This window comes from Carcharodon carcharias, chromosome 3, assembly GCF_017639515.1.
Source record: "Carcharodon carcharias isolate sCarCar2 chromosome 3, sCarCar2.pri, whole genome shotgun sequence".
Classification (NCBI taxonomy): Eukaryota; Metazoa; Chordata; class Chondrichthyes; order Lamniformes; family Lamnidae; genus Carcharodon; species Carcharodon carcharias.
This window is the reverse complement of record NC_054469.1, coordinates 72,662,409-72,678,440: the sequence shown is the minus strand read 5'-3', so window position 1 is coordinate 72,678,440 and position 16,032 is coordinate 72,662,409. Positions and strand designations below refer to the sequence as shown.

Genomic DNA, 16,032 nt, shown 5'->3' with positions numbered 1-16,032 from the left:
AGGATGTGCAGCGGTGGTGCAGCTCCAGGTAAAAGTGCTCAATGAGCAGGCTGGGAAGAAACAGCTCAGTACCACACTGGAGTGACGCACAATCACACAGACTCTCATATCTCCTTAAACGTGAAATTCAATATTACCGAGAACTGGCCAATATGTCCCAGCTTTTACTTTTGAAAATTTGGTTGCCCTAATACTTTCTTATTGTTGAGGAGAAAGCCAGTTATGTTTGGCAGCACTCCAGGAAGAACCGGAGTCTAGCACTCACAGCTCACTCGGCTTTAAGCCCATTATGCTGTTTGCTGATTTATTTCAGTAAGGTACTAAATCCTCATATTTAACCTAGATACAGAAAATTCCCTCTGCACTACCATCGCAGAATCACATGCTACAACCTGAAACTTTTCTATACAGCTGCAACAAATATGATAAAGAAACATAGAAATCATGCACACAGAAGATGCCATTCAGACCACTGAGTCTGAGCCAGAATTTTTACCTCATCTGTCGGGCACGTACAAGCATAAAATGATGTGCAATGACTTCGGGCAATCGTCCCGATGTCATCGTACACTAGTGCGATATTTCGGTCGGCAGACGCACACAGAATGAGCAGCACGCTCGCCGACAATTAAAAGGCCTATTAAGGCAATTAACAAATTAATTGAATTAAATTTTTTCGCTGCCCGTCCCACCTTACAGTTGGCGGGCAGGCGAAAAGGCCAAGCGGCCTATGCATTTTTTAATGAAACCTCATCTACAGATAGGATGAGGTTTCGATCTGTCATTAAAAAAAACCTAAAAATTTTTAAACTAATTTCTAACATGTCCATGCTCAGGTGACAGAGTCACATGAGGGGACATGTTATTTAACACCTTAAAATGCTTTACTTTTTTACATATATCTTCATCTCCCTGGGGCAACTCAGTGCCTCAGAGATATTCCTGCACGCACTTGCATGCATACGTGAACTTGTGCACTCACCCTCCTGCTCCCTCCCACACAGGCAGTTGAGCACTGCAGCACATATTTCAAGCTAGGAGGGCCTTAATTGGCCTGCCAGCCTGAAATCGCAGTCCAGCCCCAATTGTGGGCGGCGGTTGGATTCCCAACCACTCCTGCCCACCCGACGAAGTAAGAATTCTGGCCATAGGGCTATTCAGCCTAAGCCATTTTCCAGCACTTGGACAATAGCCCTGTACGATAGAGCACTTCAATGTACTTTTATAGAAACATGTCATAGAAGGAAGCCATTTTGCCCACCGTGTCTGTGTCTGAAAAAGAGCTATACAGCTTAATCCTACCTTCCAGCTCTAGGTCTATAGCCATGCACCTGCATACCCATGTGTTTTTTTTAATATCATGAGGGTGTCTACTTCTTTCAGGTGATGAGCTCCAGACCCCTAGTACCCTCTGGATTGAAAAAAAAATCACCTCCCCTCTAATCCTTCTACCAATTACTTTAAATCTATGCCCCCAGTTATGCTAACCTCTCTGCTAAGAGATATAGGTCCTTCCTATCCACATTCTCTTGGCCCCTCATTATTTTGTACAATATAATATAATTATATAATTTATATCCTATAATTTTACAGGCCCCTCAATTAAATCTCCCTTCAGACTTCTCTGTTCCAAAGAAAACAATCCTCACCTATCCAATCTTTCCTCATAACTAAAATTCTCCATTCCTTGCAACTTCCCTGTAAATCTCCACTGTACCCTCTCTAGTGTGATCACATCAAGCCTGTAATGCAGTGACCAGAACTGTATGCAATATTCTAGCTGTTGTCTAACACAGTTCTAACAAAACTACCTGCTCTTATATTCCATGCCTTGGCCAATAAAGGATTATGCAGTATGCTTTTATGACCAACTTACCTACCTGCCCTGCTATCTTCATGGACTTGTGAGCATCCATTCCAAGTTTCCTCTGTTCTACACCACACACAATCCTATCATTTATTGTGTAATCCCTTGTCTTGTTTGTCCTCCCCAAATGCAATTATCTCACACTTAGCTGGACTGAATTCCATTTGCCATGTCTCTGCCCACCTGACCAGTCCATTGAAATCATCTTGTAATCTACAGCTTTCTTCTTCACTATCAATCACACAGCAATTTTCCTATCATCTACAAAATTCTTCGTCATGAGCCCACATTTAAGTGTAAAACATTGGTATATACAACATACTGGGACCCAGAACTGAGTTCTGTGGAACTCCACTGGAAACAGCCTTCCACTCACAAAAGCAGCCGGCGATCATTACCCTTTGCTTCATACTACTCAGCCTAGTTAATCAGACACAACCTTAACAAATCCATGCAAACTGCCCTTGATAGGGCCCTAGCCCAAGGCATGGACCAAAGTGGAGGGTATTGAGTCATTTACATGATACTGAATGAGTTAAGGATTTATTATTTACCTACATTATTAAAATCCATCAAATGCTTTAAGATACACCCAGGTGTGCATACAAAAGGCAAGAGATGAAGACTAGTATATTGCAATGCCCATTACAGCTCAATTTATAGATCTAGTTACTTCAGAAATCACTACCTTTCAATCTCCTTTTCTAACGACAGGAAAGGACTGCCACAGTGCAGCACTGAAGCTTAATTGAAGGAGACAGGTGGAGCAACTGAAGTGTGACTGGTCTTTATCAAACACATGGATGGTTCATAATGGGCAGAGTCCTGAAATCCTAAAGAATTTGAGCAGCTAGAATCTCATATCTCATCTAAAGAAAACAGAAGGAAGAACCTGTATAATTATTAAATTATTAGAAAAATTAATCAAAAATATATTACCTTTTGTGGCTAGTAACAAAAAATTGGATGGATTGTTGCACTACTTGCCAAAACCAGTTTTTTCATGGTGCACAGAAGATATTTTGACAAGGTATAGTACCATTTTTGGAATCTCATTATTGATAAGTTTCTCAGTCTTATTTTATTCCTAGCAGGAGATTTAATGCCATAAACATCTGCATTAAGTGCTGGAAAAACTTAGCAGGTCTGGCAGCATCTGGGGAACAGAAGTGTTGACTTGAAACATTAACTCTGTTTCTCTCTCCACAGATGCTGCCAGATGCACTGAATTTTTCCAGTGTTTTCTGGGTTTAGTTCAGATTTACAGTATCTGCAGCATTTTGCTTTTATTCTGCATTCTGACATTCAGCACAACTGACCTTCAAAGCCTTTGTATTCAGTGCATTTATGTGATTAACATTTTCTCAAGCGTAAGAATGTAAATTAATTCTTCAAAGCGTAAAGGTAAATTTGAGAGCTGCAAATTTTAATTTCTCTTGTATGCACTTTTGTATATTTTTTTAAAATGCCAAGTGGTGAGTAACAAATGTGAACATAAACCCCACCTCAAGTATGGGCTTACTAAGTCTTTGAAAAAGGTTCGTGCTTTGCACTGTCGCTCCAGAAGAAAAAAACACATACACATGCCATGAATGTTTTCGCCCCACTACCAAAAACTTGTCTAGACTATGCCCTTGGCTCTTTGAACAAGTTGGATTAAACCCCTAATAAACAGTGTTGTCAAGTCTTCCAACTGGTATAATTTCACAATTGTTAGTTTAGAATAAAAAAAGTAGCCTGTACAGGATTTTTTCATGTGATGGATTTAAATCAATGAAGCATGCTTACTGCAGGTAATTTGAACATGTATAAAAACAAATTATTGTAAATCAAATCAATCAAAAAGTTGGTTAGGTTTCAGAGATCCTGAATCTTTAGATTAGCACTTTAGGATTCCTACCTGTCAAGTAAAGACAGTAATTTTTAATGTAAGTAAGTATAGAATTCAAGGTTATAATGTTTTGAAGAGAAATGTCCTTATTTATGCAAAAAATTACCACTCCATAAGTAATGTAGGTTTGAAGCTTTCCTAGTCAGTCTTGCATGCAATTGGGCTTACATGTCACAGAACAATTTTTGAACTATGTTTATTGGCATGTTCACCTAAAGCAGTGATGGCAAAATGTAAAACTGCTATTCAAGAAAAGAGGGAGAGAGTAAACAGGGAACTACAGGCTTGTTAGTCTGATACCACTCATTGGGAAATGCTAGAATCTATTATTAGGTTAAAAAGATACTTAGAAAATCATAATATAATTTGCAGAGTCAACATAGACTTATGAAAGGGAAATCACATCTGACAATTTGATTAGAATTTTTTGAGGAGGTAACTAACGGCAAATAAAGGGAAGCCTGCTGATATAGTGTATTTGGATTTCCAAAGGACATTTGACAAAATTATAAAAGGTTATTACACATAATAAGTAGTCATGGGGTCGGGGATAATATTAGCACGGAGAGAGGATCGTTAATGGTCAGAAAGCAGAGAATAGGAATAAACAGGGCACTTTCAAGTTGGCATGCTGTGACTAGTTGGGTGCCACCAGGCCCAGTATTAGAGCCTCAGCTGTTTAAAATACATATTATTGACTTGGACAAAAGAAGAGAGTAATGCACCCCAGTTTGTTGGCAATACAAAACTAGGTGGGACAGTAAGCTGCAAGGAGGACACACAAAAGTTGCAAAGGGATAACGATGGGTTAAGTGATTGGGCAATAAGGTGTCAGATAGAGTATGTTGTGGGGAATTTAAGGTTATTCACTTTGGTAAGAGCAAAATGGAATATTTTTTAAATTGTGAGAGCCTATTAAATGTTGATATGTTAGATATTTATTCTTGTACAAGAAACAAAGAAAGTTAGCATGCAGGTACAGCAAACAAATAGGAAGGCAAATGACATGTTGGTCTTTATTGCAAGTGGCTGGAGTATAAGAGTAAAGAAATCTTGCTACAGTTGTAAAGAGCTTTGGCACACAGTTTTGGCCTGCTTATCCAAGGAAGGATTAAACTCGTCTTGAAGACAGTGCAGAGAAGGTTCACTAGATTGGTTCCTGTGATGAGTGAGTTTTCCTATAGTGAGAGGCTGAGTAACTTGGGCCCATACTCTCTGGAATTCAGAAGAATGTGACGTGATCACATTGAAGCATAAAAGATTCTGAGGGGGCTTGACAGAGCAGTCATGGAAAGGTTGCTTCCCTGGTTGGAGAGCCTAGAACTAGTGGGAATAATCTTAGGATAAGGGGTCAATATTTTAAGACTGAGAAGCGGAGCCATTTTTTAACTCAGAGGATTGTGAATCTTTGAAATTCTCCCCAGAGAACTGTGGATGCTTAGTTGTTGAGTATAGTGAAGATTGAGATTGATAAGGCATATGGGTGATCAGGTGGAAATGTGGAATAAAAGGTTAAAATTCAGCCATGATATTGAATGACAGAGCAGGCTCAAGGGGGCTTAGTAGGTTATTCCAACTCCTACTACTTATGTTCTTGCTTTCAAAAGACAAACAGAACATCTTTTAGCTGTTATCTAATGCTCTGTTCAAGTTAACTCTCATGCGCATTAATCTCAACATTTTGTTTTCAAAGCAAAATTGTAACATAGCTACCATTTCTGACCAAAAAGGAATGGCGCCTGAGAATAACCTTGTGCGTGTGCCAGTCAAGAGAAGGTGGGTATACTAAGCTGAAAGCAGTTCACTCACCTAGATCACTGATTGTTAATAACATAAATTATTTGAGTGAAAGAAGCATAAGCTCACAACAGCTTCAAAGTTTATAAGGTTTACCATTAATTTTCTCTCAAATATAGCTGATGTCAATGCATATATTTCTGTCCCTAAAGTCAATTTATAGTAATTGAATAATTAAGTTCCAGATAAAGCAAAATCATCCTTTTCCAGTGTATATGAACTTTTCAAGCTCTTTGTCATTTATTTTCAGTAATATTTCATTATTCATTCAAGCTAATTCATTCAATAACCTAAAACTAAATCCATCTGGAACATAGAACTATTCCATGAGCTTGGTCACACAATATAAATGGCCTTCCTCTTGCACTTTCTTTGTTACTATAACTCTTGCTTTGTCCTTACATTACTAAAATGCAAGTTGCCAGCTAATGAATTCCTGATAAGGTTTTGTGGGAATCCATGGATAGTGAAGCAAATTCCAGTCATGAACCTTTAAGCCATATATTACTTTACCACAACCAAAATGAGAAAGACATGTAAATGAGCACTGTACTTGAGTTTCACTGTTGTTCTTTGCCCTAGGCTGTTCACTTTATCTGAGACATTTCTGTATTTTCTACAAGTATGCACTAAAGTTAGTGAAAAAACTCCCAAGTTAAAACCGCACTATTATAAGCATATCTAAACTTTCACTGCTGCAGACATTATATTTGGTGCTTGTATTGTTATCCATGCCAATGAAAGCTGTTCTCTTAAACTCGAAGCCATTAAGTGCTCAACTGAGGAAATTGGCTTTAACTTATTAAAAGGATATATTCAATATTAATCTTGCCATTGTGTCTACAAAAAGCTAATGTAAAGGCAAACAAATGTGTTTCATTTTCCATGTAAAACAAACAGCAGCAAAAATGCACATCATTGATAAGACCCGAAGACTATGGGGAATAAAGAATTATAATCTATAAAAAGACTTACTTATTCCATGCGTGTCGAAGTTTTTTAGAACTGTACTGTGTGAAACGATCTGCAAGGAAGAGAGATACATTAAGTGGTTTTCCACAATAGATTATTTAACTTAATCACTGAATCACAATCTTGAAAATTAATGCAGAATTTAGGATTAGATTAGGAAATGTACATGAGAAGTTCATATCAGCAATCCTGTTCATTTGCAAAAATATTTATAAAGCAATATAATTAAAGCATTTACACAATCGCCATATGTGATGAGAAGACACTGGACATGAAACATCAGATTTTTCCCTGCATCTGCAAATGCATTCAGTACTTTTAATTATCTGAGGTACTTACCATCATCTCTCATTCTCTATGCAAATCTGATTAATTTATTCTGCAGAATTTGCCTGAGCAGATGTAGTTGGATCATTAAATCAGGGCTGCGCATTAATGTTCCCACAACTTTTACATTTGTTTATTCTTCTCTCAACTTTTACTACCCAAAATCTGGTACTTTACAGAAAATGATTTGTGTTCACTGTAATATCAGTTGATAGCTAACTATGTTAATGACTTTGTAAGGGCTCTACTGTATAAATATCTAACATGTAGCCCAAGCCTCTGATATTACTTAGTTCCAATCTACACTAAAAATAAACTACTAAATTGCATTAGTAGAGGGATAGAGTGTGAATCGTGAGAAGTTCTATTTCTGCTTTTGACCCTGGCCAGACCCCAATTAGACTAATGAGTGCTAATTCATTCACCCAATCATGAAAAGGATATTACGCCTCTTGCAAGGCTAAGTTTGACAAAGACAGCTCCAATGTTGAACAGTAAGTTATGACAATAGATTAAGGAAGTTAGTCTGTTTTCTGTGGAAAAGTGATACTATTGAAGTTTTCAAAAATATGAATGACAAGGTGCGATAAATTTGACGCAGGTAAATCTTCACCCAACAACGGAATTAGTTAGTCACTGAAATTGAATATACTCAAGACACAACTATGTGGTGTCTGGACAGAACACATGTTGAGGAATAAAATGACAGAGTAGGTACTTGAGGCTAAATCAACAGGAACTGACTTGTTAGGCCTTCACTTTAAATCTATTCGCAGGATATTAAATCTGGCCAGGATATTCACAGGATATTAAAACCTATCCATAGTTGCCCTCAGATGCTGTTGGTGGGCTTTTTCTTTAAATGTTGCAATCCTTGTGGTGATAGGGCTCTCTTGATTGGTTAAATATGAAACATTCCAGGATATTAACCAGCCACAATAAAGGAACAGCAATATATGTCCAAGTCAAGGCGGTATGTGACATAGAAACTGCTGGGACTCTAGCGACATTAATGCTCTTGTTCTTCAGAGCAGCAGAGCTGGGAGGGGCCGTCAAAAACAAACTTGCCAAATTGCTGTAGTGCATCCAGTAGTGTATTCTGCAACTACAGTGTCCCCCAAAGCCTGTCCACTATCTACAAGGCACAAGTCAGGAGTGTGATGGAATACTCCCCACTTGCCTGGATGAGTGCAGCTCCCACAACATTCAAGAAGCTTGACACCATCCAGGACAAAGCAGCCCACTTGACTGAATCACAGAATCACAGTGCAGAAGAGGCTCTTCGGCCCATCAAGTTAGCACCGACACATGAGAAACACCTGACCTACCTAACTAATCCCATTTGGCCCATAGCCTTGAATGTTATGATGTGCCAAGTGCTCATCCAGGCACTTTTTACAGGATATGAGGCAACCCGCCTACACCACCCTCTCATGCAGCGCATTTCCAGACCGTCACAACCCTCTGGGTAAAAAAGTTTTTCCTCACATCCCCCCTAAACCTCCTGCCCCTCAATTTGAACTTATGGACCCTAGTGACTGACCCTTCAACTAAGGGGAACAGCTGCTCCCTATCCACCCCCCCTCATAATCTTGTACACCTTGATCAGGTTGCCACTCTGACTTCTCTGCTCAAAGGAAAACAAACCAAGTCTATCCAACCTCTCGTCATAACTTAAAGGTTTCATCTCAGGCAACATCCTGGTGAATCTCCTCTGCACCCCCTCCAGTGCAATCACATCCTTCCTATAATGTGGCGACCAGAATTGCACACAGATACGGCCTCACCAAGGTTCTGTACAACTCCAACATGACCTCCCTATTTTTGTAATCTATGCCTCGATTGATAAAAGTAAGTGTCTCATATGCCTATTTCACCACCCCACTAACATGCACCTCCACCTTCAGAGATCTATGGACACACACGCCAAGGTCTCTTTGTTCCTCAGAACTTGCTAGTGCCATGCCGTTCATTGAATACTTCCTTATCAAATTACTCCTTCCAAAGTGTATCACCTCACACTTTTCAGGCTTAAATTCCAACTGCCACTTATCTGCCCATTTGACCATCCCATCTATATCTTCCTGTAGCCCAAGACACTCAACCTCACTGTTAACCAAAAACAGAATTACCTGGAAAAACTCAGCAGGTCTGGCAGCATCGGCGGAGAAGAAAAAAACTGACGTTTCGAGTCCTCGTGACCCTTCGACAGAACTAGGTGAATCCAAGGAGAGGGGTGAAATATAAGCTGGTTTAAGGTGGGTGGGTGGGGTGGGGGGGGGGGGGGGGGGGGGGTGGGGGTGGGTGTGGGGGGAGAGAAGTGGAAGGGGGTGGTGTGGTTGTAGGGACAAGCAAGCAGTGATAGGAGCATATAATCAAAAGATGTCACAGACAAAAGAACAAAAGAACACAGAGGTGTTGAAGTTGGTGATATTAAGTAAATGAATGTGCTAATTAAGAATGGATGGTAGGGCACTCAAGGTATAGCTCTAGTGGGGGTGGGGAGAGTATAAAAAATTTAAAAATAATGGAAATAGGTGGGAAAAGAAAAAGCTATATAAATTGTTGGAAAAAACAGAAGGAAAGGGGAAGAAACAGAAAGGGGGTGGGGATGGAGGAGGGAGTCCAAAACCTAAAGTTGTTGAATTCAATATTTAGTCCGGAAGGCTGTAAAGTGCCTAGTCGGAAGATGAGGTGCTGTTCCTCCAGTTTGCGTTGGGCTTCACTGGAACAATGCAGCAAGCCAAGGACAAACATATGGGCAAGAGAGCAGGGTGGAGTGTTAAAATGGCAAGCGACAGGGAGGTTTGGGTCATTCTTGTGGACAGACCGCAGGTGTTCTGCAAAGCGGTCGCCCAGTTTACGTTTGGTCTCTCCAATGTAGAGGAGACCGCATTGGGAGCAACAAATGCAGTAGACTAAGTTGGGGGAAATGCAAGTGAAATGCTGCTTCACTTGAAAGGAGTGTTTGAGCACTTGGACGGTGAGGAGAGAGGAAGTGAAGGGGCAGGTGTTATATCTTTTGCGTGGGCATGGGGAGATGCCATAGGTGGGGGTTGAGGAGTAGGGGATGATGGAGGAGTGGACCAGGGTGTCCCGGAGGGAACAATCCCTATGGAATGCCGCCAGGGGGGTGAAGGGAAGATGTGTTTGGTGGTGACATCATACAGGAGTTGGCAGAAATGACGGAGGATGATTCTTTGAATGTGGAGGCTGGTGGGGTGATAAGTGAGGACAAGGGGGACCCTATCATGTTTCTGGAAGGGAGGAGAAAGCATAAGGGCGGATGCGCGGGAGATGGGCCGGACACGGTTGAGGGCCCTGTCAACGACCGTGGGTGGAAAACCTCCGTTAAGGAAGGAGGAGGACACGTTAGAGGTACTGTTTTGGAAGGTAGCATCATCAGAACAGATGCGATGGAGGCGAAGGAACTGAGAGAATGGGATGGAGTCCTTACAGGAAGCAGGGTGTGAGGAGCTGTAGTCGAGGTAGCTGTGGGAGTCGGTAGGCTTGTAATGGATATTGGTGGACAGTCTATCACCAGAGATTGAGACAGAGAGGTCAAGGAAGGGAAGGGAAGTGTCAGAGATGGACCACACGAAAATGATGGAGCGGTGGAAATTGGAAGCAAAATTAATAAATTTTTCCAAGTCCCAATGAGAGCATGAAGCAGCACCGAAGTAATCATCGATGTACCGGAGAAAGAGTTGTGGAAGGGGGCCGGAGTAGGACTGGAACAAGGAATGTTTCACATACCCCATAAAGAGACAGGCATAGCTGGGGTCCATGCGGGTACCCATAGCCACACCTTTTATTTGGAGGAAGTGAGAGGAATTGAAGGAGAAATTGTTCAGTGTGAGAACAGATTCAGCCAGACGGAGGAGAGTAGTGGTGGATGGGGATTGTTCAGGCTCTGTTCGAGGAAGAAGCTAAGGGCCCTCAGACCATCCTGGTGGGGGATGGAGGTGTAGAGGGATCGGACATCCATGGTGAAGAGGAAGCGGTTGGGGCCAGGGAACTGGAAATTGTTGATGTGACGTAAGGTGTCAGAGGAAACACGGATGTAGGTGGGAAGGGACTGAACAAGGGGAGAGAGAAGGGAGTCAAGATAACGAGAAATGAGTTCCATGTGGCAGGAGCAAGCTGACATGATCAGTCTACCGGGACAGTTCTGTTTGTGGATTTCGGGTAGGAGGTAGAAGTGGGCCGTCCGAGGTTGGGCAACTATCAGGTTGGAAGCTGTGGGAGGAAGATCCCCAGATTTGATGAGGTCAGTGACAGTCCTGGAAACAATGGCTTGATGTTCAGTGGTGGGGTCATGGTCCAGGGAGAGGTAGGAGGAAGTGTCTGCAAGTTGACGCTCAGCCTCCGCGAGGTAGAGGTCAGTGCGCCAGACAACAACAGCACCACCCTTGTCAGCAGGTTTGATGACAATGTCAGGGTTGGACCTGAGAGAACGGAGTGCAGTAATTTCAGAGAGAGAGAGATTAGAATGGGTGAGAGGAGCAGAGAAATTGAGACGACTAATGTCTCACCGACAGTTCTCAATGAAAAGATCAAGAGAAGGTAAGAATCCAGAGGGAGGGGTCCTGGTGGAGGGAGAATATTGGAGGTGGGTAAACGGATCCGTTGAATGGGGAGAGGACTCCTGCCCAAAGAAGTGAGCCCGGAGACGAAGACGGCGGAAGAAAAGTTCAGCATCGTGCCGAGCCCAAAATTAATTGAGATGAGGCATAAGGGTGTGAAACTCAGTCCTTTGCTAAGCACTGAATGTTCAGCGTCGGAGAGGGGAAAGTCAGGGGGTATAGTGAATACACGGCTGGGGCTGGGATTGGAAGACGGGGTGGGGACGGAGGGACAGGCAGCTGTGGAGTGTCTTAGATGGGTGTTGGTGTTGATGAGTTGTTGGAGCTTGCGTTCCTTAGCACTCGAGAGAAAGAGAAAAAGTTTCTTGTTGAGGCGTCGGATGAGCCGAAGAATAAAATGAAACTGGAGGCACGCGCAGCTTTGAAAAAGGGTACGGCGGTGCTGCTGGAGGGAGAGGTCGAGTGTGTTCATATGGCGGCGTATGGCACTGAGTGTGGATTTCAGAATGTGACGGGAACAGCAGTCCGAGAAACGTTTTATGTCCCGGAGATACCTGTAATCCTGGGTGGGTTCGAAACATGAGGGGTGGAATTTCAGTTGAAATCCACGTGGTTTAAGTCAGAGACAGAGACAGTCACTGAGAAAGGAGATATGGCTGTGAAAGCGGGTTTTAGTAAACACCTTGTCAAACACCAGGAGAGAAATGGAAAGCAATGAAGGTGAACAAGGCAAAAGAGAGATACGGAAATCTCGTCGCAGAGACGAACAAAACTTCTTCAAGGTAGGCATTTCTTGAAGAGGAGTGGCAGTCAATTAAACACAGATAAAAACAAAAAACTGTGGATGCTGGAAATCCAAAACAAAAATAAAATTACCTGGAAAAACTCAGCAGGTCTGGCAGCATCGGCAGAGGAGAAAAGAGTTGACATTTCGAGGCCTCATGACCATTCAACAGAACTAGGTGAATCCAAGGAGAGGGGTGAAATATAAGCTGGTTGAAGGTGTTGGGGGGGGGGGGGGGGGTGGCGGTGGTGTGTGTGTGGAGAAGTGGAGGGGAGTGGTGTGGTGGTTGTAGGGACAAGCAAGCCAAGTGATAGGAGCAGATAATCAAAAGATGTCACAGACAAAAGAACACAGAGGTGTTGAAGTTGGTGATATTATCTAAACAAACGTGCTAATTAAGAATGGATGGTAGGGCACTCAAGGTATAGCTCTGTTAACCACCCGGCCAATCTTTGTGTCATCCGCAAACTTACTAATCCTTTCCCCCCACACAGTCATCCCTGTCGTTTATATAAATGACGAATAATAGGGGACCCAGCACAGATCCCTGTGGGATGCCACTGGACACAGGCTTCCAGTCACTAAAACAGCCTTCTGTCATCACCCTCTGTCTCCTACAACTGAGCCAATTTTGAATCTACCTTATCAAATTACCCTGTATCCCATGTGCATTTGCCTTCTTTATAAGTCTCCCATGTGGGACCTTGTCAAAGGCTTTGCTGAAATCCTGCACTTTCTGTACTCCATTAATGCCTCTGCTGATTTGCTGCCCTTGCACCTGCTAAAAGCCTTTCTTTTCCTTCTCATTGTATCCTGAATATCTCTGGTCATCCATGGTTCTCTGGGCTTGTTACTCCTTTCTAGGGTCCAATTACTCCCTCCCTCACCTGACCTTTAGTGGGTCCATCTTTACTGAATCCCTGACCTTTGACATTGAGACCCTAGAAGGTCCCCCACTGCTCCTCTGTAGATTTCCCCACAAGTAGCTGTTCTCAGTTTTCCTTGGCCAGATCCTGCCTTACTTTACTAAAATTCACTCTCCCCCAATCCAAAATATTTTTTTGCAACTTGTCTATTTCTTTGTCCATAACAAACTTAAACTGTACCATGTTGTGGTCACTATCATTAAAACGCTCCCCCACCACCACCTGAGCCACCTGTCCGACTTCATTCCCCAGGAGTAGGTCCAGCAATGCGCTGTCCCTTGTTGAACCCTCTACATACTGACCTAAAAAGATCCCCCTGTACACATTTCAAGAAATCAACTCCATCCAAGCCCTTAACACTATGTTTATCCCAATTAATGTTGAGAAAGTTGAAATCACTAATATAATTACCATATTGTTATTATTTTTACACAACTCCACAAATTGTACGTATATCTGCTCCTCAATTTCTCACTGTCTATCTGGGGGTCTATAATAAACACCTAACAATGTGGCTGCCCCTTTTTTATTCCTAAGATCTACCCACAAAGCTTCATTCGATGCCCCCTCCAAGATATCATCTCTCCTTACTGCAGTAACTAGTTGGCACCCCATTCAGTCCCTCCATCACTGACGCACAGTAGCAGCAGAGTACCATCTATGAGATGCAGGGCAGGAACTTGCCAAGGCTCCTTAGACTGCATCTTCCAAACCCATGACCACTACCATCTAGACGGACAAGGGCAGCAGACAGATGGAAACTTCACCAACTGGAACTACCCCCCCAAGCCACTCATCATCTTGTCTTAGAAATATATCACCATTCCTTGACTGTTGCTGGGTCAAAATCCTGGAACTCTCTCCCAAACAGCACTGTGGGTGTACCCACATCACATGGACTGCAGTGGTTCAAGGAGGCAGCTCACCATCACCTACTCAAGGTCAATTATGGATGGGCAATAAATGCTGGCTTAGCCAGTGTTGCCAATATCCAATTAATGACATCCAATAAATTAATTTTACCAAGTGGAGGCGGAGATGGATTTTGATTTCAGTGGCGGGCTGCTATCAAGTGGGCTGCTCTGTACTGGATGTGCTGAGCTTCTTAAAACTGTTGCAGCTGCACTGATAGATGCGACCAGACTAGTGGCAAGTAATCCATTAAACCCCTGCATTGAGTCTTGTAGATGGTGGAAAGTTTTTAAAGGACATAGGAAGCAAGTCACTCAGCACAGAACACCCAACCTCTCAGCCTTGCTCTTGTAAGCACGATGTTGACATGACTCGTCATGTCTGACTTTTAGTCAATGACGATCTCAATGTCAAAGGTCAGGGATTCAGTAAAGATGGACCCACTAAAGGTCAGGTGAGGGAGGGAGTAATTGAGCTTTATCTTGTTTGGGATGGTCATAACCTGGAATTTATGTAGTGCAAAAGTTACCTGCTAGTTGTCAGCCCACGACTTCATGCTGTTCAGGTTCTAGTAAAGACTAGCATAGGCTATTCGTTATCAGAGGTACTGTGAATGGAGCTGAATACTATGGAAATGTAAATTAACTGCCCGACAACTGACCCTAGCTTCCATTTCTTCCTTGAATGAAGGCCCATTCCATCTCCGTCACCATTTCTAGAGATAGGCCCAATGTCTGCTACAAATGCACAGACTCTCATAGCTACCTGCACTACACTTCCTCCCACCCGACTTCAAGCAAAGATTCTAGTCTATTCTCCCAGTTTCTCTGTTTCTGACACATCTGTTCGGATGATGCCACCTTCCATACCAGTGTTTTCAACAAGTCTTCCTTTATCTCCAACCAAGATTTCCAAATCACCCCATCCCCATGGTACTGCGTCAATTTTCCAGCTGATGTACAGGATACTCATCGAGCTAGAAGGCAATCGGAAAACTGTGGTGGGCTCTCAATAGCAAGCCAGACTGACATTGGAACCAGAGACACCATTCAATTGGGAAGATACCACTACAATAAATGACCACAACCACATCAGTGCCTGCTACTGTGTGGGCGCGCATTCGAGTGTACGTGTGCTTGAGTGTTTGAGTGTGTGCGTGTGCATGGCTGTGCGCATGCGTTCTTGAGTGTGTGCGCATGTGTGCAAGGTTTGGGGGGAGGGGGCGTGGCTTGGGGGTGATTCCCCCTCCTATCCAACAACCTTGACCCTTTTGGCTCTTATCCTTTTATGGCCTATAATTGTGAATTGAGGCACCCTTGTGCCACCCTACATACTTATACAAACATACGAACATAAGAATTAAGAACATGAGCAGGCCGATAGCAGAACTGCTGATATTTCAGTGCTGGAAGGCCAACTATTGGCCCCCCAGGCCCGGGAGCAAGCCCGTCATCCTTAATTGGACAGCGCTCCCAGAAACGGTCACTTATTTGGTCATCTCCTCCAAAATCTCCCTTGAGCTGTATCCAGCTTCATCATTCACATTTCATCCTGAAGTCACAGTTGGGGCCCAGTCACGAAAATTCTACCCATTTACTCTGCTCATCTCTGCACAGATGCTGCCTGAACTGCTGAATATTTACAGCATTTTTTGCTTCTATTTCAGATTTCCAGTATTTTGTTTTTGCATTAGTACAGCCAAACATCTACTAAGCCTGCTGGATCCAATTGCCCTGGATTATTTCCTCGAGTGATGCTACTGGTACAAAGTACATCACTAATAAGTGTTTTACAAATTAAAATTTACTTGCTTATGCATATTTTAGATGAACTATCAATAATTTAAGAAATATTTGTTTGTGGGACAAATTTGTCTCTATTTAAAGTAAATTTACTTAATCGAATCAAATGCTACACCAAAGAAACAAGACATTCAGTTCAGTCCATTAACTGTAAGTTGGTGTTTCACC

At 42.6% G+C, this 16,032-nt stretch overlaps 1 protein-coding gene across 10 annotated transcripts in view; it reads right to left on the bottom strand.

Annotated features, from left to right (window-relative positions):
- The window catches only part of cdk14 (cyclin-dependent kinase 14), a 953,540-nt gene that overhangs the window by 408,580 nt on the left and 528,928 nt on the right, over positions 1-16,032 (bottom strand). For all 10 annotated transcript variants that reach the window (XM_041183640.1, XM_041183641.1, XM_041183642.1 and 7 more), the window contains one exon: positions 6,531-6,579. In XM_041183640.1, coding sequence (XP_041039574.1) covers positions 6,531-6,579 — 49 coding nt within the window. The remainder of the gene's footprint in view (positions 1-6,530; positions 6,580-16,032) is intronic.